Source organism: Andrena cerasifolii, chromosome 1 (genome assembly GCF_050908995.1).
Source record: "Andrena cerasifolii isolate SP2316 chromosome 1, iyAndCera1_principal, whole genome shotgun sequence".
Lineage (NCBI taxonomy): Eukaryota > Metazoa > Arthropoda > Insecta > Hymenoptera > Andrenidae > Andrena > Andrena cerasifolii.
In genome coordinates, this window is record NC_135118.1 from 8,846,864 (window position 1) to 8,868,839 (window position 21,976).

The 21,976-nt window shown below is 36.3% G+C and overlaps 2 protein-coding genes across 2 annotated transcripts; both read right to left on the minus strand.

Annotated features, from left to right (window-relative positions):
- Positions 1–1,311: 1,311 nt before the first annotated feature.
- Positions 1,312–7,925, minus strand: LOC143368256 (odorant receptor 67c-like). The gene is made up of 6 exons (XM_076810800.1): positions 7,571–7,925; positions 4,160–4,496; positions 3,588–3,800; positions 3,376–3,489; positions 1,698–1,853; positions 1,312–1,476 (listed from the first exon to the last, which is right to left on the minus strand). The coding sequence occupies exons 1-6, from the start codon at positions 7,825–7,827 to the stop codon at positions 1,426–1,428; spliced, it is 1,128 nt and encodes a 375-aa protein (XP_076666915.1). The 5' UTR covers positions 7,828–7,925; the 3' UTR covers positions 1,312–1,425.
- Positions 7,926–10,466: 2,541 nt separating this feature from the next.
- LOC143368138 (odorant receptor 13a) lies at positions 10,467–18,931 on the minus strand. The gene is made up of 6 exons (XM_076810522.1): positions 18,694–18,931; positions 16,228–16,582; positions 14,153–14,383; positions 13,749–13,862; positions 13,518–13,673; positions 10,467–10,732 (listed from the first exon to the last, which is right to left on the minus strand). Exons 1-6 carry the CDS (start codon positions 18,837–18,839, stop codon positions 10,682–10,684), a joined length of 1,053 nt encoding a protein of 350 aa, XP_076666637.1. The 5' UTR covers positions 18,840–18,931; the 3' UTR covers positions 10,467–10,681.
- Between the last annotated feature and the right edge of the window lie 3,045 nt (positions 18,932–21,976).

Genomic DNA, 21,976 nt, shown 5'->3' on the forward strand with positions numbered 1-21,976 from the left:
TATTAACTACTGTGCATTTATTCACCTATCAACTAAAATCAGTGAAAGTAATGTGTACGCTTTCGATAACGCATGGAAACTACTAATTATATAGAAAAGAGTGTAAGGAAAACCTTTGATAACATAAACAAATTATTCGTGGAAGTTGTGCAGTTCAGTTGTCAAATCATATTACATAATGTTAAACATTTATCAAATTATATGTATACCTACTTCGACGAATAATGTTATATTTTTATTTTTCAAAACTTGACAAAATTATCGGGAACGTTTCAAAAATGTGTAAAGTATTTGTGTGTAACTTTCATATACATGAACAGCAGTTAATAAAAAATATTGTTTAATTTGATTGAGTAATTGCTTTGTCAATTGATCTGTAAACACGTGCAATATCTACGACCATCTGCTTTCAAATAATACAGTAATTTCCCGACAGAAGTAACTCGCTCGACACTAGATCGATCCTTGTATCGTGCATGGGAACAACCTGTTTGAGGGCAAATTATATTATGAAGAAAATAACTAGTTTACAAATATTAAACAAAATCTTAGAAATCAGTAAACATTTACAATAAAAGAATAAATAAACATAAAACATTAATAAACCACTTCATTCATTCCGTAAATTACAAATGCGCGCAAACTAATCCTAGAAACATACAACATATGAACACAAAACCCTACACTGGTATCAAGAAAATGATGTCTTCAAGGATGTATTCAGCTTTTTTTAGTGTTATTTCATGTGTTTCCATTGGAAAAACTAATAAAACACCTTTTCTATAAATAAGTGTAACGTCTATACTGAATTCCATCTAAGAGTAGACTCGTTCCGGGCAGGGATACACCTACTGTTGATTGGTAGGAAACCGGCAGAGTAAGCGCTACGACGAATCGCGTGTGTCAGATCCGTGGGAGTTGCGCAGATCGGTCGCCAAGTCGATAGGGCCGTAGGTCTACTCTTACGTGGAATGCTATATCAGGAGTGTCGAACTTCCCCACTCCGAGAGCCGCACGAGTCGGGCCCCGGGTCAGCCGGTTCCCCCACTTATTTTTCTCCAGGCGTTGCACGAGACCCAGCAGGGAGAGAGTGCGGCACCCGGAGGAGAAATTCATCAGAGTGAAGTAGGTGTGGAGGGGGCCGTTCTCCTACGGCTCTACGGAGCAGGCGAAGAGGAGAAGGAGCCACTGCGGCTCGGGAGCCGCAGTTCGACACCCCTGTGCTATATAGTTTAGTTGGCTGCTTACAATTATTAGATTAAGTCATTAAAAAATAGTAGTATAAATACAAAATACATTTGTCTCCGCTTTTATTATTTATTGAAGAATAATTTTCCTAGTTCAATTAAAATTACATACATATAACTTTATGTCCAATTTCTAAATTTCAATACACTATACAAGTACTCCTCGTGAGTTAAGTTTTCAAGACATTGCAAGAAGCACTGACACGTAAGATGCTGAAGCTTTCATGATCTACAAATATAAAAAATAAGCTTATTTATTTTATTAGAATATAAATATAGTTTCAAAAACGTTACATTATTTATGACATGGGAGAAGATTTTCGTACTTTTATGCACAACCAACTTCCTTTTGAAAATTATGTTATATAAAAACATTTATTCACAAAATATCAAAGAACTCTCTAATTAACAACAATTAAAACCATTATGTAATAATTACAAGTGGCGTACCTGTGTAAAGCTTTCGTAAGAAAGCTTTGAAAATTTTCCAAAGGTAAGTGTAAAACCCTTCTGAGATCTTAGTATTACGAGTATTAGAAGTCGACTTTCATTAGGTTTCAAGTCGTACCAAAGCAAATTATACGCTGTATCACCGATCAATTTGCTCTAAAAATACTAAAATTTAATGATCGGTCATAGAAATAACTTTACTATATATTTAACTCTAAAGATTGATTACGATTTTTTCAAGGTACAGTGGTGCCCCGTTAGCTGACCGGATTTCTGCCCCGTTAGCTGTCTCTCGCGTCACTTACCTTTCCTCACCAGCAGAGTTGCCAGGAAAATTCTACTCGTAGTCGAGGGGGAATATATGCGTAGTGGAGGAAGAACACGACACGCATGCGCGTGAATACGCCGTAACGCCAAACAATCGACGCCAAGGTAGGTGTTCCCCTTCCACTACAAGTAGGATTTTCCTGGCAACCCTGCTGGCAACTCTACTCGGGGCATGCTACTCGTAGTGAAGGGGGAACATCGACGTGTGCATGATGAAACCGTGATACACATATACCGCCACTGCTGTAAGTGTTCCCCCTCCACTACGCGTAGGGAAAAGCCTGGGAACTCTAGCCCCGACACCCAAACATGATTGTTTTAACAACCTACTGAATAAAAGACGTAGTTCTTCGTCAAAAACTTCGCTATTTCATGCCGGGTGTCGGTATCTCACTCGCACTGAATGCTTCTGATTATATAAGAACCTTGAAGATCAAATTTTTGGGATTCTATCTCCCTCGATACGTGACCAGATATGGTCCCGAATCTCTGTCGGCTAACGAGGTACCTCTGTATATACTGGTATACAAAATGCATCGGCTGCAATAGTTTTGTTGTCGAATGTACTGTATTCCAAGATCTACGAATCTACGTCATCTTAGAGTGACGTCGGTGTGTTTCCACGCCGAGAAACTTCCACCAGGTTTGACCCATTTTCACGGCGACATTTAATGAAAAGTATTAAAAGCATTGTCCGAGGGTCTCCGAATGTCTGTTTTTAAAAACTGATCCGTGTTTCAAGTTCACTTTATACTTCGACAAATTGACACCTTAGTAACCATTTGCCACTCAAAGTGTTAATAAAAAGTGCGACAGTTTTAATGTAATACTACGCCTATGTAACACTTCAAAAAACAAACGTAGAAGGTTTAACAGTTTGGCTGGCACAAGGTTGTGCGAAATACTATTTGAATTTGAAGTCAGTTGGGAATTTCCGAATAATCGGTGCTGGTGGGAAAGTGTTGTTCAGCTCGTTTCACGTTTTGAATGTATGGCAACAATAATGAAAATTTAAACTTATATATTTTGTATGAGATTTTGATGATAGCACTACCAATGGGGTGGGCGAGATTTATTTGATGAAAATGAGCCCAAATACGACCTTCGTACGGATTATTTTTAATTATACGTGATTCATCTGACATACATCTGACAATCTTCAATTCAAATATTTCAGGCTTTCGAACAATACCTCCGATGCTTTCCAGAAAATATCTATGTGGAAACATGCCAAAGCCGTGGACTGAATGGGAATCTCTCGGCGTGAAGCCGCACCAACATCAGCTAAAGTGTCAATTACAGTGCATTTGATGCAAGATGTGCGTTCGGAATCATTGTATTCTTTAGCAACCTTATTATTGAGATATTCTCCAGCGAAGCAGTATATAAATGCTTCTAAACAAATAGTGATGTAAAACATAACGGATTTTATCAATATGGGAAGTCCATTTTCTTCACTTATTGCCTGTAACGTAGAATTGTATTTATGTAAATCGTAATATATATATATATATATATATATCGGTTACACATTCACACGTAAAAATTAGCATTATTACTTACAACTACCATGACAAATCCTAAACAACAAGTAATTAAAGTGTTCGCCACAAGTTGACTAAGCGATATATACGTAAAAAAATGTTCAATTCTCTCTGTAAATACAATGATCTCTTGGTGCCTGCTAACGAAGAATCGTAATTGTTTATCATCTATGCGAGAAATATCCGTTAGTGCCTGACACATAATATCGATATGACAGCCTACGTGGAGTACCTGCGAGTAATAACGTCATTGCTGTAAAATTATAAAAACAAACTACATGTAGAATTGTAATATTAACAGAAGTATGCACGATTGTACAAGAAAATTAAGTAGGTACAGTTAAACGGAAAGAAACCGGAATAAAGAGTTTCGTCCAAAGAACGAAGAAAGAACAGTCGATCCCGTAGATGCGAATCTCTAAAATCACTGCTCTATTTATTATTCATTTAACATTATTTAAATTAGAATTTATTAAAAGTATTCACTTGTAGATTATATTTTAATAGAGATATATCCTTTCTAGATTGACGACATAGTATTCAAATCAAGGTGTATGTTCAAATACAGTTATATAAGCCAGTTATACTTACAACCATTAAAAGCAGCGCACCGAAGACGCCAAATGTTATAGCAGATGACACCTGATGAAGAAATTCTGCAGTTACCACAAGCTCGTAAATAGGCGACTCGTTGGTGTCGAAGGGTAAGTCGACTTTCAAAAGAAGATTTCGGGACGTCGAACCGTTAGTGTCTTGAGACGTGAGAGCACCGGCTAGGTAAAAAGCCACGGATATCCCGTAGAGAGATATAACTACGCTCGTTAACCGATAAGAAAGGCGTGATGTTTTCGATATCAAATTATTTGTATCAATAACAGCATATTTCTGACAATCTTCTTCCATGGTTGATAGAATGTCGCTAAGCACGCTGCGAGATATCATTATTTTCGTTAATTATTTTATAAAACAGGAAAACCAATTTGACTTTCGCATGAAATTACTTTCAATACACAGGATGCGCGATACATGTCGCGCCAAACTTCAAAGGGTACGTATATATACATATAATATACATATACATTATGGAAAGTGCAGAAATATTTGTAAACCTGCATCCATTTTATCCTGGTATCAATATACTAAATAGTTACTGTTCAAAAAGCTAATACACTCCTGCAAAATTATAAAATATTCTGGCAACCTTCCAAATCAGCCAATTGGGTGAGGACTGAACAGACCCAAGAAACCAGAAACAAAGATATTAAAAACTATAGGAAAATTGTAGCTCAAAATATCCTCACTGCAATACAAATGAAGATATTTTAAACTTTTTATCGATTTATTCAAATCCAGTAATATAGTTTTCTATCTTTGCCAGAAGAAAATGAAATGTTTTCTTTTTTTATAAACAAGCGCAATAAGATTCGTCATTTTGATTGGAAAAAATAACATGTTAAATTTTTGTCTATTTCTGAGGATGAGGCCCACTATGCGTCGACGCAAAAGCGGGCTCAGAGCGAAACGAAAATTCATTCGTTGTTTACGATCGGTAATTTCATATTTTCCCAGGAACATCTGTTTACCAGATTTTTAAACGGGCAATCAAGAACCTAGTGCCGTTTTTAAGAATTTTAAACGTTTTTTATTGTTGTTAGTTAATTCGTATATTGCTCTGTGGGCGGCCAGTATATAGATACACTAGCTGACCCATTACCCGGCTTCACCCGGGAATTATTATTGACGTTTCCAGAACAAAAATAGCCTATAATTTAATCTAGGACGTATGTAATGTATATTCAAAATTTCATCGAAATCCTTTCAGCCGTTTAGGGGTGAAAGAAGGACAAACAAACAGACAACATTCCACTTTTATATATTAGTAAAGATACGATGACTTCCGCCCCGCACGTACCGTGGCCAAGGTCTAAAACGCAATTTCGTCATTTTTGATTTTCGTCTTATTTTGAGGTATAGAATCACTTCCTAAATAGATGCCCACCTGTCGTCGCACACCCTGTATATACATATGTACCTTTGAAGTTGGACGCAACTTCTATGGCACGTCCTGTGTATTGAAGGTAATTTCATGTGAAAATCAAATTAGTTTTCCTATGTTGATGAAGATCTAGATTTCACAGCCAGTCGATTCTATACGTTATATGGCATTAGCATGTATTTATGTCGAGACTATGCTCAGAAGAATGAGGCGCAGTGTCTCGGACTCCCTGAATGTTTACTTTAAAAACTAATACTTTTTTATTCGGCCGTATGATCGTTATCCATCTTACCACCATGGAATCAGTTACTTACTACTGCAAATTAAAATTTATATGGTTTCTATTAAATCTTCATAAGAACATCATTGTGATAAATTAAATTTTGACATCAATGACTTAACGAGGTTTCCTCGATAAATATAAGTTTAAATACGACCTAATTCGGCTAATTTTTAACTCTTTGTAGGACACTTTTAACTTACAGAATTCAGAAGTGTTTGAAATTATGTATATTTAACAATATTCCAAATCAGGTTGTGGTAGGACCCATTTTAATGGGGAAAACAGGTCTATTATTGGTAATACTATCAGATTTAATAAAAATTATAGAAACTTTCTTGACTGTCTGCAAATGTCTAAAAACCGGAAAACGTGTCGGACAAAGCTTTTCAAACCGAGTCAGCCTGTTAATAAATATAGGTCTGATCTACGTTACTTTCCGAATTACAAGTTTTTCTCGTGTAGGGTAAAGGACCCAATTACTGTCACCTTAAGCTATTTTACTTAAAATAACGAATAAATAAACTATAGTATGTAATCTATAGTACAGATTGTAGGTTGAATTACATAATTATTTTGTGTATGACTTTACAACGCTTATTTATTCGTTATTTTAAGTAAAATAGCTTAAGGTGACAGTAATTGGTTAGGTGTCAGTAATTGGGTCCTTTACCCTATTTGTCGATTCTGATAATTACATATGTAGGTACCTACTTACATATGTGCCTATTTGAATTTTTATTTATGGGATCATTTTAAAAGTATGATGTGCAGTACACCAGTTGACACGCTACAGAAATTGGAACAAATTCAAAGTTGTTGTTGGCAAATAAAAGGGTGGTCCAGGATTATTGAACGTAGGTATATGACAATTTATTAAAAGATTTACTTAAGTGCTTATGGAAATGTTTAGCGGACATGTTGAACGTTTGCAGTAGACACAAGTTACATTCGTCTAAAATGTTTCACTCATAAGTTCAAAACAGACGACTTTCAGATCCGTGCTTATTAACTCGTAACTGAAGAAGTGGAAACTTTTTTCCTAACTGGTGAGGTGACAGCTTTGTTAATCAAACTGGTGAGGCAGGGTCTGACATACTCGAATTTTTATTCCTATTTACATAATAAAATTCTGACTTTTCTTTAAAACAAAGCATTCTAGTATTTTCAGTATGTATATAAATACATGTAATACGAATAAAACCTTATTTGTAAAGAATATGAAAATAGAATTAGTTGTTTTGCATTCTCACGCGCAAAAGCGTCGAATAAACAAACATTTGGAATATCATTATGGGTTCCATGACACCCCACCAGTTAAGGGTTAAGCCGCTGTTCCGTATCTTCGTGAATACCATAGAAAGTTTGCACAGTTGGCCACAAAAATTTTAGCACACGCTACGTTAGAATTAGTTTACCTTTGCACGGTTATTAAGAATAAAATGTTTTTACATCTTTCTTTGTTTAATTCAATTGTTTGTATCTCATTTAACGTGCTATTCATTCAGGTTATATTAACAAAGTGTTCATATTTATGTATTTCATTTATATTTAAGCGTCCATCACCCGGAAGAACTTACGAAAACTATAAAGCACAAAAACTATGAAGTACCTACATTCATAAACCTGATTCTTGATGACGATACTTTCAGAATTAGAATTAGAATTTTAATAGATAAGTTTGCTTTCGTTTGTGCGAAAATTAAATCAGAATAGAACAACTCACCCGTGGTTCAACCAAGCAACAACTAATTTGATACACACTAGAGTAAACGGCATCGCGATACTCAGATTATCGATCATTTCTATTAGGCTATCACATTCATAGTGCGTGATAACATATTTGTACTGACAAGTTTGAAATATTGCCATGAACGTCACCCAACAAAATTTATGTAAACCTGGGCATGGTGTGCCAGGCCAAATACCAACAAAATGAAGGCCACACTTAACAGATCGACTAATAGTGCTTGGTGATTTCATTTTACACTGTGTTTGGTAATTTTAAACCACTATTCGTTGAAGTTGCACTTTTCGATTTGCGAAGTCACATTAAAAACGAATTATCGTTTCAGCAACTGTAATCTCCACGAGCACTTAGCAGTGTCTTCGGCATCAGTAGTGTTCGAACAATGCCTTACGATAGACTGAGAGCATTGTAAAAGCCATCATGGACGCACAAGCTTGCAGAAATAATCCAATGTTCGCATAAGTATCGCAAATAATGTTGCAATGATTACAGGTTTGCCAGATGCAGGAAGAACTTCAGGGAGTTCTTTCTGATTTAGATTAAAAATTCACGACTAGGCATGCGGCACGCAAGCGCATATTAAATTCATAAAATCACATGTCGCAGATAGTTCAGAAGTTTCAAAAGTGAAGAGAAGCATCAGGACAAAATAATGTTTTGCATGGAAACTTGATGAATTTAAGCGTTATCGAAGCAAATAAAAAGTAAGACTTCAGTTGTACAAGTTTATCCCGTGCTTAATAAAGTTTCGATTCCACAGAGGAAAATGGATATGTTTTGTATTGAAAACCGACAGTTGAAGGGACCTAAAAGTTCGAAGCGTGCAAATAGACTTTGCATCTTCTATTTTTACCATCACAGTTAAAATATACAAAATTAAATTAGAAATATTTTACTACGTACCTACTTCTCATAAGACATTGATGAGATACGTGCAAGTGTATAATTGTTTTATGTGTTTCTGTTTTATATTTTACATTTAAAAATCATCGAGCTCTGGTATCAACGAACAAGTGTAACTTTGAAACTCTAAATGTTCTCAGGAGAATTAATTTTATTTTAAGTAATATTGATTTAAAATGACAATTAACTACTGTGCATTTAATCACCTATCAACTAAAATCAGTGAAAGTAATGTGTACGCTTTCGATAACGCATGGAAACTACTAATTATATAGAAAAAAGTGTAAGGAAAACCTTTGATAACATAAACAAATTATTGGTGGAAGTTGTGCAGTTCAGTTGTCAAATCATATTACATAATGTTAAACATTTATCAAATTATATGTATATCTACTTCGACGATTAATGTTATATTTTTATTTTTCAAAACTTGACAAAATTATCGGGAACGTTTCAAAAATGTATAAAGTATTTGTGTGTAACTTTCACATACATGAACAGCAGTTAATAAAAAATATTGTTTAATTTGATTGAGTAATCGTTTTGTCAATTGATCTCTAAACACGTGCAATATCTAGGGCTATCTCCTTTCGAATTATACAGTAATTTCCCGACAAAAGTACTCGCTCGAGACTGGATCGTTCCTTGCATCGCGTATGGGACTACACTTTGTTACATTGTTACTTCTGTTCCCTGACATCAGCGGTCGAAGAAACGGACTGCGAATGAGAAAGATAGAAAGCAACTGAGAATGAAGTAAGAGCGAGTCAGAGAAAGAGAGAATGAGCTAGATCACGGATTCTCAGTCGGGACTTCGGGAGCCATAGACCTCCTTAAGGTGAAACCCCACGGCGCGCCGTGAGGCACGTAACATAGGATTCTCGGAAAAATGTCATAACTTCGGCGTTTCTCAATATTTTTGAGTACTTTTTTTTATATTATTTGTTAATAGCCAACGGTTGTATGGACAGCAACATAAATAAAATTGAAGCATCTTTAACAAATGAAATAGTAATAAACCGAAGAAACGAAGAGTGCACAGCGCACTCGGGTGATTATGTATTAATAACAGCCAAAGTTGCAAATAGTTGCAGCCAATTTTTTTATGGCTCTTAGTAGATGGTATCTGCTTTCAATTAGTACTATCTAGAGCCCGGAGGAAGGCGGAGCTTTGTTTATAAACCTAAAAGAGTTAATGAAAACTTGAAATACTGGGTAGCTTCATTTGAAGTCGTATAGTGGGATTACAGTGAAGAATGAAGAGGAAAAATGTCTACTGCAGGCCTGCCTGTCCAAGCATTTACTCGCACGAGCAGCCGCGACAAGCCGCGAGTTAGTCTTCGCTCTCGGAGACACCGAGCCAGGCCCAAGAGCGAAAGGCCTTCTTGGTGGGGGAATCTGTGAACGCCACTATCCCCACTCTTTTACTGCTGCCGCTCGGCTTGCTGTCGCTCTTGTCTTCGCTCGCAATCACCCGCGCACACTCGCGGCTGCTCTTCGAGGCCAAGAGCAAAAGTTGGACTGGCCTGGTCTACTGCATTGCGTGGAGTAGTCAGATTTTCTCCTAAACCCTTAGTTTTGGTAATAAATTGAAAGATATCTGCAAAAATGGGTGCATTTCGGGCGTTCTTTTCCCTTTGATTGTTATTTAAACATATTTAAATGTTCACAATGCATTAATAAGTTATATCGTTGTACTCGGGAGGGTTCATAGAAGAATTTGACGGAACAAGCAACCGAAGAACTATTACTGTTTTGACACAAAAGATGTTCAAATTTTCAAATTTGCAGTTTTTTTCCAAAATCGAATTTCTCAAAAACTGTGGGTGATGGCGACAAACGGTTTGCGGATACGTTTTCAGCGCACGAAAACCTATAAGAAACGGCTATTGAATGTTACAGGTTCAGATGGCTGTCGAACTATGAAATCAGACAATACCGAACTACATGATTAATAGTGATCATTTTATTACATAAATGAATAGTGGGAATAAAATAGAGTTGTAGCTACATTATGTGTAATTTTGAAGGTGAAATTTTTTAAGACAGTCTGTCAGTTCAAATTTTTATTACTTTACATAACATGACATTCGTGCACGCACTTAATTTATTTTTAATTTTCAATCTGTAATTATATTCCAACATTTACAGGTCCTCATACTTCGTGACAAAAGACTTATGCAATTAGTACATTGCATACAACACTGACACGTACGATACCGACGCCTTTAACATCTATAAATTAAAATTTATTTGATGTCAGCTCTTTCATAAATTAAGTTATTATTCAAAATATATTATAAAAGTGCCATTTATAATAAACGGTAAAGTAGAATACTACATTAAATATGTGTAGTAAATCCTTAAAGGTATGTAATGCGCCAATATTTTGTACTTTACTGTTCCGTACCTGCTGAAAGTAAATATTTCTTATTAAAATTTTTCTAGCATAGTCTAAACACTGTATCATCCTGACCCAGACCTAACACTGCATCGCCAAACTTGATTCACTACCTGTAATGCAACTTCCTAAGCCAGCGAAGTCCAGGTGGGCAGTCCGAGAGCCCGAGCATCCATAGCGTCTTGTACGTGCTGCGTGGAAGGGGGTGCTTGAAGCCAATAAAGCGGCGGGTATGCAACGGATAGGGAAAACTCTAGTAATGTGCGTGTAGGCTCGTACCCTTAAGGTGAAATTCCACGGCGCCTGGCTCGCCGACTCGCACTCACCAAGCCGTCTCGCCGAACCTGGGCGAGCCGAGCCGACTCACCGAGCACGCGCCGTGGAACTTCACCTTTAGGGCCTAAGGGCACACTACTAGAGTCTTCCCTATCCGTGGCATGCCCGCCGCTTCCTTGGTCTCGAGCATCCCCTTCCACGCGGCACGTAGAAGACGCTAGCGTCCTCGGACCGCCCACCTGGACTTCGCTGTCCTAAGCCTTCACTTTGCTCTACCACCCTCGCCACTACTAGAAAATCTTTTCAGCCACTCTATTCAATTGCAGGTTGTATTCTTACAATTGGGTCTTAATAATTCGAAATAAGGAGAATTCACATCGATTTGAATTATTACACTTTGATTAAGTGCAATTTAAACATACTCATGTACACTTAAATACACTTCATGCTAAACAGAACTCGACCCGAGAGAAAACGCTTCGGGAAACAAAAACCTATCTACGAGAAGAACAATGTTAGCACTATTTTTTTTTAGAATATGACCTCGAGTTAAGGAAGTATTAATGTAAAATTTCGAGTAGTGTAACGGTTTCAAAAACAGCTCTTCAAATCTGTCAAGCCTTTCCGAGCGACTGTTTCAACTCGCAATGCTTTGTGCTTTCTAGGTAGCTACGGCCGACAATGCCCTTGCCATGGCTGACCTAGGTAACGCGTGCCGGCAGTAGTCTAACGAGGACAGATTTTAGGTGTCCGCCTCCGATTGCTTTAGTCTTTGGATATGTTTTAGAGAACCAACAAATAAGAAATACGTGTTATTTTATTTTGGCCCCTTTTGCGTTTTTAGGGTGTGAAACCATCCCTCAAAGTTCATAAGAAGAGTTACAAAAATGACTGGCGACAAGAACTTCATCCATACAGCAAGTTATGATGCAAATAAAATTTATATCGAGTTTTATTGAACACAATGTTATAATCTTCTTTAAACTAACAATACGAACTTTTGTACTTTTCATGAATTTTGAGGTGTGGTTTCACCCCCTAAACACGCAAACGAGCCAAAATAAAGACACATGTGACGTCCCCAGCCCCACCATGGGATCACGCTGGCTAGTGTTCGCCAGTGCCACTAGAGGTCTAATCTTCGTAACACTTTCTCGCAAGTCCTTAGTTCCAGTCTCGTTCGTATATATATCTCTCGGTCCCCGTGTACGTCTAAGGCAGGGTCCGTTAGCTGCTGCCCTACTGATGTAAGTTACCGACACGCGCGCGAAAGGTTTTGGCAGATGTACTCCAAAAAGCATGACCGGCCTTGGGAATTACGGTTACCAGGGATGCCAGGAAAATCCCTACCGTAGTAGAGGGGGAACACCTACAGCAGCGCGGTATATGTGGTCGCGATGACGCCACGACATCAAACCATTCGACGCCAAGATAAGTGTTCCCCTTCGACTCCGCGCATGTTCCCCTCTCTACTGCGGTAGGGATTTCTCTGGCATCCCTGACGGTTACGCCGGAGGCGACGAAGCAAGATTCCTCGTTGTCCAGGAACGAACAAGTCAGGACGTTACAACGAATTTCTTATTTTTCGGTCCTCTAAAACATATCCAAAAAATCAAAACTCTCCTCATAAGTCCCGCTTTTTATGCGTACTTTAAACATTAATAACTCGGAAGCAAAGCCTAAAATGCAATTTCGGTATTCTTAATGTTCGTCTTATTTTGGCATATAGAATCACCCCCTAAAAACAGGTCTCCGCGTCCGAACTATAGGATTGGTAAAAAACCTTTTATTATAAGGCGCGATTCCCCGGCTTGTTCAATTTTAAATTTAAACATAGGATTCTCATCGGAATGTTCTCCATTTCGCAAAAACTCATTCCACTATAGCCTCGTTTTTTTTTTACGCTGTCATCACAAATGCAGCACTAACACCAACGGTAATCGATAAATCCGATGCTGCTAAACTGAATTTGGTGTGTGGTTCACAGAAATATTACCAACGGTTATCAGCTCGTTGGATATTTATCCAGTGGGGGTTGCCTGGTCTGGAATGTACTTTTAAACTCAAGAATGTAAAAAACACTGGGAACCCTCATACATAACTTGCGTTCCCCTCTGAAATTCGTTCGATATGAATTTGTACCTGGTAAACAAATTTTATTAAACTTCTGTTACTACTTTGTGCAAATTAATATGTTCGTCATTTCCCTGAAATTGAATAACATTCAAATTTATATATGGGCGTATTACACATATTTAAAGACACTCTGCACATACGTATTTTGTACGTTTCTAATTTAACTAATTTTACCCAAGATTTAATTTCTAACAAAAACAGACTTACATTTGCGAATCCTTCTAAAGATAAATCCCCAAATTTCCCAGCAGTGATTGTTAATTGTTTTTGAGATCTTACCATAAGGAGAAGCAAGCCGCGACTATCATTAGGTTGTAAAAGGTACCAGACTGAATTGTATACGGCATTGTTAATCGATGTACTCTAAAATAGAATGACAAATACTTTAAATGCTTGTAATCATTTTTAATTGAAAATGATTTCTAATTACTTACTAACCTTACTGCTAAGATACTCTCCGGCGAAACAAAAAACAAATGCCTCTAATGTAATAGCAGCGTAAAAGAACAATGTTCTTATAATGGTTTTGAAGTTTTGATCCGTATCAAGCGACTATAGTGAGAAATTAAATGAGACAAATCTCTCTGAAGCTTACAATAGATCATTAGTTCTTATGGATAACACCAATTTCATTTCACAATGATTTGCAATAAATATCAGTTCACACTATTTAAAGTGTTTAAATTGAATTATCTGTGTCAAGTTAAATTAATGCAATAAATATCTCTATTCAAACTCATGGATACACGTTACAGCAAATGTAAATAAAGAAACATTATACATTATGATATTAATAAGAACTAATAATGTATGTATATATGCAATTCGCAAATGATACCTACAATAATTATTAAGAATCCTATACAACAAATAATAAGCGTATTGCACAATAATTGCAATAAAGCTATGTATGAAAACAGATTCTCAACATCCTTCGAGAAATTAATAATCTTATAGTGTCTATCGACTAAACTTTTCATAGTTTCTTTCGGTAATTCCCGTTTTTCATTTTTAATAGAAATTTCGGCTAGAGCTTGATGCATCATCTCTATCTGACCTCCAGAATGAAATATCTAAATATCATTAAGGAATATAATATATCAAGGTCTATTCTACAATTATTCAATACAATTTCCATAACATATGGTTAATACATAAATATGGAATTTTTCGTTTTATATTGTATAATTTACGGGGAAGGTGTTTCACTAGGGAGACTTTCATCATTTATACGTATTTGTGTTATGTGTCGTTGATGAGAAAATAAATATTAATATTATTACCCAGATAGCAAAAAAGACGTCGATTTGAGACTTTGAAGGTGTTTTGAAGACGTCTTACAGTCTTACAAGCGTCCATTTCAGACTTTCAAGACATCTTAATGGCGTCTGGCCGCTAAACGTGCCCCCCTACTTCCTATTGTCGCACTGTATTTAGAGAAGACCAGGACAAAACCGGGGCCCTAACAGAAAATAAAACAAAAATTGAAGATACGGTTTATCATTATTAAAAGACATCAATTAAGCTTTGATTAATTTTATATTGATTCATAAATTCACTACTGTTCTAATGCAGTACATATACCTTACTAAAATGTATTTGTATTTAATATGAAACAATTTTTAATAGCCAGTAGCAAAGCTTAATTGATGTCCTTTAACGATGAAAAACCGTATCTTCAATTTTTGCTATATATTCTGTTAGGGCCCCGGTTTTGTCCCAGTCTTCTCTAAATACTGTCCTTCAAGAGGTAGTAGGGGGGCACGTTTAGCGGCCAGTACCCAGCAGGGTGTCGGGTAAGACCCCGCTGGGGGACTTCACACCTAAGTCACTATATCTCGGATTGGCACTATACATGCTTTCCCATTGCACCGGTATACTGCAACCAGTCGCTGCGACCAATCGCAGCGAACAATCGCGGGTGGGAGATCCCGCCTTTAGGCGAGGTCGCGTAGTGGTAGCCAAAGCCGATGTCACAAGTAGTCACTTACCCCAGACAAGCTGTAGCGAAATTCACTACAATGGACATGGCTATACGATTTTGCGACACTTAATCCAAAATTAAAGCGTATCGTTGAAATACACCAGACCTGCCTACTCGCTAAAATCCATTATTTCCATTATATTCACTGTAGTCCATTCTGTTATCGAGGCACACACTCGCAAAAATCACACAAAACACAGAATCATACCACCCAGAAGCAATGAAAAAAAATCAGATCTCTTGCACTAAAACGTGTAAAAAAATTTAAAAAAGAACACAACTCTACCCGCACTGGACGCGAAAAAAAAACAGATTTAGAAGCACTAACGTTGGACCGTTGAAACTGGAAACTCTTATAATGATTGTCTACTTCACGATGTGTCTGCGGTAAGTGAACGCATGCGATAGTGGCTATGGTCACCACTGCCCGATCCCGCGCCTGAATTGCCCGGCGTGCACCGCTGCACGCAGATTGCCTGCTTTTAGGCATATCTTTAAACGCTTGTAACTAACAAACAAAGCGTCAATCGCAATATTGTTATTCTTGATTTTCGTCTTATTTTGGCGTCTAGAATTACCCCTTAGATTTTCTTCCAGTAGTAGTCGATCACCCAGTATAGTGAGAGAGTACTATATTTAGATTTGTCATCGTACAAATCGAAAAGCGAATATTTATTTTTTGGGAGAAATAATTTTCATGTTTCCCTTTTCGAATAATATACTAAGTGAAACAAATATTTTTCTGATTTTGTTCGACATACAACACAGACATTTACAATGTATTTATTAGTGTATTGTGTTTTAACTTAGACAGAGAATTATTTTATTTTTTAACGCGAGTTAAAAATACACCATTTAAAAAACCAATGATGAATTCGCAAATAAATGCAACAAATAAAGTTACTACATTTTTAACTTTGTACCTATACTTACCAGGGTAATTATTAATGCATCTAACATACCAATGGCAGATGCAATAGCCATTAATTGGAAAAATTGGACAAGGAGTATACATTCGTACATCGGGGAGTTATAACTCGCAAAAGGAAATTCCATTTTAATTAAAAATTCCCGAGATTTCATGTCGAATTCGGTGTTGTCAGATTCACGGATAATTTCGACGAATACACTGCTATAAAAAAATACGGCAAGAGTGTATACACACATAATTAGTTTCGAGCAACGATTTGAAAGGTCAGCTTTGCTTATCATAGTATTTGTATCTAATTTGCCAGTGGAAGAATAAGTCCAATCGGTAGCCATTGTTGTTAAAATATTCTTGAATAATCTGCAAAATATTACGGCAACTGTAGCAAATCTATAAATAACTGAAGGAATTTTCGAGACAGCCTCCTTTCTTCTATAAAAAGGTAGTAGATGTTCCATATTTAATTGAAATGGGAGATCGTGATAGCAAACTTCAGGATAAAGTGTTTCCTGATTAAAAGTTAAATTAAATTTAAATAAACTATGTTCTGCAAATGCTGCTTATTGATCGTGGTATTCTACGTGCTCGTAATGCAGAGCCAAATGTCGAAAAATCTTAATAAGTATTTTATTTATTTCTGATCATTTTACTTTAATCTTTAATTTTCCATTTATTTCTATTGATAACATTCATATTTCAGTGGAACTTTATTTTCTACCTCACAAAATAAAGAAGGGTATCCCAAAGTGGAAAATATTATTTCTGATCATTTACTATTTTGTTGTTGTTGAAATGCAAGTAGAGCACATAATATATTTCTACACAATTTCTTACATTATTCAAAACCAATGTCTTATACACAAACATATGTCTTATAAAAACATATCTTTGGATTATAAACAATTCTGTATCATATTCACCTAATTTCAGAGAAGGTATCATTACTCATAGAACACTCTCAAACTGAGTTTAGTCATGTAATCAAATTCATAAACAAAATATCAAGAGTTTTTTGTAAACAGTTAAATCAAATATATTACGTTCACCATCAGAATGAAAAATTGCACAAAACGTCCTTAGAAGGCTGAACAGCTGGATATATCCTAATGTATTGGAGATAAAATTTTTTTAAAATATGGCGTTGCATGGGTCGAGGGGACTTATTTATTAGCGCAGACGATTTTTTTATTCGATTATTATTTTAAAAGATACGATGGTCAAGTTCGGTTTTCTAAATGGAACTATTTTTTTTGAAGAGGTGATTTGATAGAGCGTTTCAAGACAAATTCAATAAGCTTTAATGTATACACTTTATTTCCACTGGTTTTTGAGATATTGGGAGGGATGCAAGTTCGATTGGTTAGGTGAGGAGGTGTGAAAGTTGCTACACCAAATTTCTAAACTACAGGGAGCAGATTGTATTAGGACCAATCGGATTTGCATCCCTCCCAAAAGAACCGGCCATCCGAGCGTAGAAGCAAGTGCGAAATAAAAGACTATTGAAGTTGAAAATTGAGTAAATGTTATGACGTTTTGAAACATTAACATTAGTAAGTAGCGTTTCTGACTTTGTCCAGCCTTTGGGCCTGCCATTCCTACCCCAGACCTTTGGCAGGTAGGTATCTGTTTCAACAGGCAAGGCCCACCCGTGACGGCAGCAAGACCGTCCCCGGTCCTTGCTATTTCAGCGGGTTTTCTTCCAGTGAAAATCAATAAATTTGCAAACGCAATATCTCAAAAACCAGTGGAAATCAAGTGTATACATGAATGCTTATTGAATTTGTCTTGGAACGCACTATCAACTCATCTCTTCAAAAAAAATAGTTCCATTTAGAAAACCGAACTTGACCATCGTATCTTTTAAAATAATAATCGAAAAAAAAAATTCGTCTGCGCTAATAAATTAGCCCCCTCGAACCATGCAACGCCATATTTTTTTTATTTTTTTATCTCCAATACATTAGGAGATATCCAGCTGTTCAGTCCTCCCGCGGACACCCTGTATAGGCTAAGTCTGAGTCGGCTGCAGCCTGGGGTGTCAAATTTTGAGCGAAAGAATTTGAAAAAGGTAGCAAAATATTTTGCCCGTAGCTTTTTATGTTTTCATTGACAATAATAACATAGATTTGCGTTCCAAAATAAAATGTCTATCTATTTTCCCTAGCTCCGTAAATGGAGGGTGCTCTTTAAACACAGAGGCTTCAGACAACTTTAAAAACAATTCACTTTTCTTTTCGTGTAGTAAATTAGCAATAACTCATATGTGAGCTGTCACGTTGAATTAATTTTAAAATTGTCTCAATTCTTTCATATTAAAATGTTTGATGATATTTCACGGGAAGGGCGGCAGACGCTTGTTAGCCCAGGGGCGGCAAATCTCCAAATTCGCCACATTATCATGTTGCATCGTTTCGTAATATTTGTGTAGTATACATATTACATATTTCTTAAATCTGCACAACGTAACTCACCCACGTTTCCTCCAGAAGGTAATCAACTTGAAATAGAGCAAACTGTACGGCAAAGTCGTGCTCACGCTGTCCACTAAATTTGCCAGGTTGTCGAAATTAAAGTGCGTCGATAGGTACCAATATTGAAATATTTGTGCCGTTGTCATTGCAGCTATCCAAACTGATCGAAACACGTACTGATACGTTGATGGCCAAATTCCAGTCAGCCGTAAACCAATTTCTACTGGGCGACTAATCCTGTTGATAGACATGCGAGCTGACATTATCATTTAACTCTTTTTTTTTTCACTGATTAAGGATTTATTTGAGCAACTTCATCTACTTCCACATAGTACTACCGAATGGTACTATGCTCTAAACCGATCATACACGAACGACTGAATTCTATGTACTAAAGATGCTTCAGACGTATGTATGTATTGTAGTGTGATACTACTCGCGCATCGGCTACGTTTCCATAAAATATTCAGATCTCGCGAAGAAGATACGAACACCAAAGTTGCAATGTAGAATCATTGAATATATGATTAATTGATAAGAACAAGTTTAGCAATTTTTCCTTTCTGCATCCACGATTGCAGGATTTGCTAGCTGCGCACCCCTAAGAGTTTCCCTGTGCAAAAACAAGATACTGAAGACACACGCCAACGAAAATTCGTTTAAATAGGAACACTTTCACTAATAAAAGCCAAGCTGATGGAGAAATGTGCCAAAAAATGGAAATTTAAAAAACATACGAAAACCGATCGAAGAATTGCTTACATTAATGTAAGTATTTATTTATTCCGTCTGTAAGTTATTAATTTTAAGTACGAGGTGGGTGTCTGTCAAGCAAACTCGCAACAAATAGAATGTGCCTTGAATTCAGAAAAGCAATATTCTCCGCCGATATCAACGAAATTTTTCTTTATTTTCAAAGAAACAAAATATTCCTGGGAAGTTTACATTATATTTTTATTATAATCTGTTATTACAAATTACTGTTTGTTGCGAGATTCAACGTTCTATGTGTTAAAATAACCTTATTACATATAGGTATAGTGAAATAAAACAATTATCTACAATAAATTTTTAATTACACTGTTACCCAAAATGTGAAAAATTCTATCAAAACCAGGCACTGTATAGTATAATAATAAAATATAATTAACGATTGTTGCTGTTAGATGCAGCAAAATTTCATATTCATTCCATCTGTAATATGAATAATTATTGTACTGCCATTTTATTGCGATTTCCATTGTATTTTTTATTTCAACATTTTGTGGTATATCTGGTACAACATATGTGGTACTAGTAGAATCTTTATTAAAAATATACAAAATAATATCATTACTGTTCAAACTTAATAACGCGGAATACTTTTAGTTTCCTGTAGGTAAATGTTTTAGAATTTTACCATATTTATAGTCTTCCAATCTTGGTACACTCTGTGGTAGATCTTCTATTTCAGTATCAGTTTCTATTATACTACCAGTTGGAATTTCATCAGCTTTATTAAACGCCTTTGTAAACTTACTACAAACTTATTTGAGGGTAACAGAGTATATACTGTTTCACGATTTCTTTACGATGTAAATACAGGTTTTTAAATGAAGTTCTTCATAAAAGCCTGAAACTTCAATATCATTATTACTGGTCAACAATAAATGACATAAAAAGGTGTTTCTATAATATCATTTTAAACAATCAATTATTCACTGGTCCATTAATTGCGCCCGATAATTGAGGAAGTGTTTGGCGATACAAACATCATTTCTACAGCGATACAAGCGAATCCGTGGACTATCTTTAAGGCTACTGCCCAGAAGGCCCATCAGGGCTCCATCTTAAAAAAAAAATTATGATTTTATCCAAACACCGTATTTTTTCTGCACTACTACACTTAGCCCATTTTTAGTAAGCTGCCTCTTCATTTTCCCGGAAAAAATGGGCCCCTCCGAGCGTTTGCCACTTGGGCCTTAAATCCGCCACTGGCCACCAGGTATCCAATAATAATACCTCAACCATAGACGGCTTACCAAACCATGAAATTAATCATCGCTATCCCCCCACAGAGTCGAGCTTTAAAGCTCGTTTCTGTTTTTCAGGGTACGCCTTAATACTAATTGTAAGCTTCATCTTCTAAAAACCGCAATGCTGACGAATGTGGTGGTGCATTATATCGTTGTGATAAAAATTAATAGAAAGTAGAAGCTCCGTTCAGATAGTCAGTTTGTCGAATAACTTAAGATTCTCAAATAATTAACGTTTCTGTTACACAGAATTGTAAATTTACAATGGAAAATTGAATATCTGAAAAACAATTAGTTCACCGCCCTCTATGTTCATTAAGATCCAATACAGGGTATCCTAGAATTGAGGTACAATCCGGAACATGCAATTTCCTGATGCAAGAAGGCATCAAAAGGTCCTTTACCGTTTTGGGATCCGAGGCTCTGTTCTCGAGATATTAACAATTAGCGATGGAACTTCCGCCCCGCGCAGTTTAAAGCCGAGTCAGCTGAGCGCGCAGTAGCGTACGCTGGCACGCACACGCAGGAGGCGCCTGTTCAGCCGACCACGCAGCATCAAACCAGTCTCATAAGATTTCATATTTATGTTTACTTTATTAGTTACAATTTAATAAACATGGTTTTTTGCTCATCGACAATTTAATAAGAGTTTGATGTAACGGTTATTTTGAGAAAGGTGTTGCCACTGATATGGCCCATAATAGGATATACTAATAAAGACCATAAATTTTTAATTTTTTAAAACTAAAGTTTATCCATTATTATTGTTTATTTAAAGGACGTGGCACCATGTATCTATTTCGATTAATCAAAGGTAAAGGCAATAATTATCTTATAAAAGATAATGATAGTCGATATATGCCAACCTTACCCTAAATCTTATAGCAAGCTACAGACGACCGGTCACTGCGCACTGAAAAATATTTTCTTCCAAATAGAGCTCGAACTCTTCAACTGTCTATACGTATGAATAAAGCAATGTGCGTACCTGTCGACTGAATGAAATTACCTATAATATATGTACCATGATAAAATTGATATTCATACAATAGGTAGACACATTCGCAATTATTCTATTTTTAAAGAACGCTGAAGAAATATGAAGTTTTTACTCTGGGTATTGATTTCCCCGTGACTGCTGCTACGGACTATCCGCATTAAAAATACAATTCACTGTCAAGTAAATTGTAGTATGTTTGTTCCTAAACTTATTTGCGTGTCTTCTACGCGATATTATTGGAAAAGGAGAAATATTGTAGTAAAGCAAG

Excerpts from the sequence above, each read along its gene's own strand:
- LOC143368138 (XM_076810522.1), bottom strand. The coding sequence starts at position 18,839 with ATGACAACGGCACAAATATTTCAATATTGGTACCTATCGACGCACTTT. Across the intron at positions 13,863-14,152 it reads TAGGATTCTTAATAATTATT|TCGCTTGATACGGATCAAAA; the intron begins GTAGGTATCATT and ends TTCTCACTATAG. Across the intron at positions 13,674-13,748 it reads GAGAGTATCTTAGCAGTAAG|AGTACATCGATTAACAATGC; the intron begins GTTAGTAAGTAA and ends ATTCTATTTTAG.
- LOC143368256 (XM_076810800.1), bottom strand. The coding sequence starts at position 7,827 with ATGAAATCACCAAGCACTATTAGTCGATCTGTTAAGTGTGGCCTTCAT. Across the intron at positions 3,490-3,587 it reads TAGGATTTGTCATGGTAGTT|GCAATAAGTGAAGAAAATGG; the intron begins GTAAGTAATAAT and ends TCTACGTTACAG. Across the intron at positions 1,477-1,697 it reads CTTACGAAAGCTTTACACAG|ATCATGAAAGCTTCAGCATC; the intron begins GTACGCCACTTG and ends TTATATTTGTAG.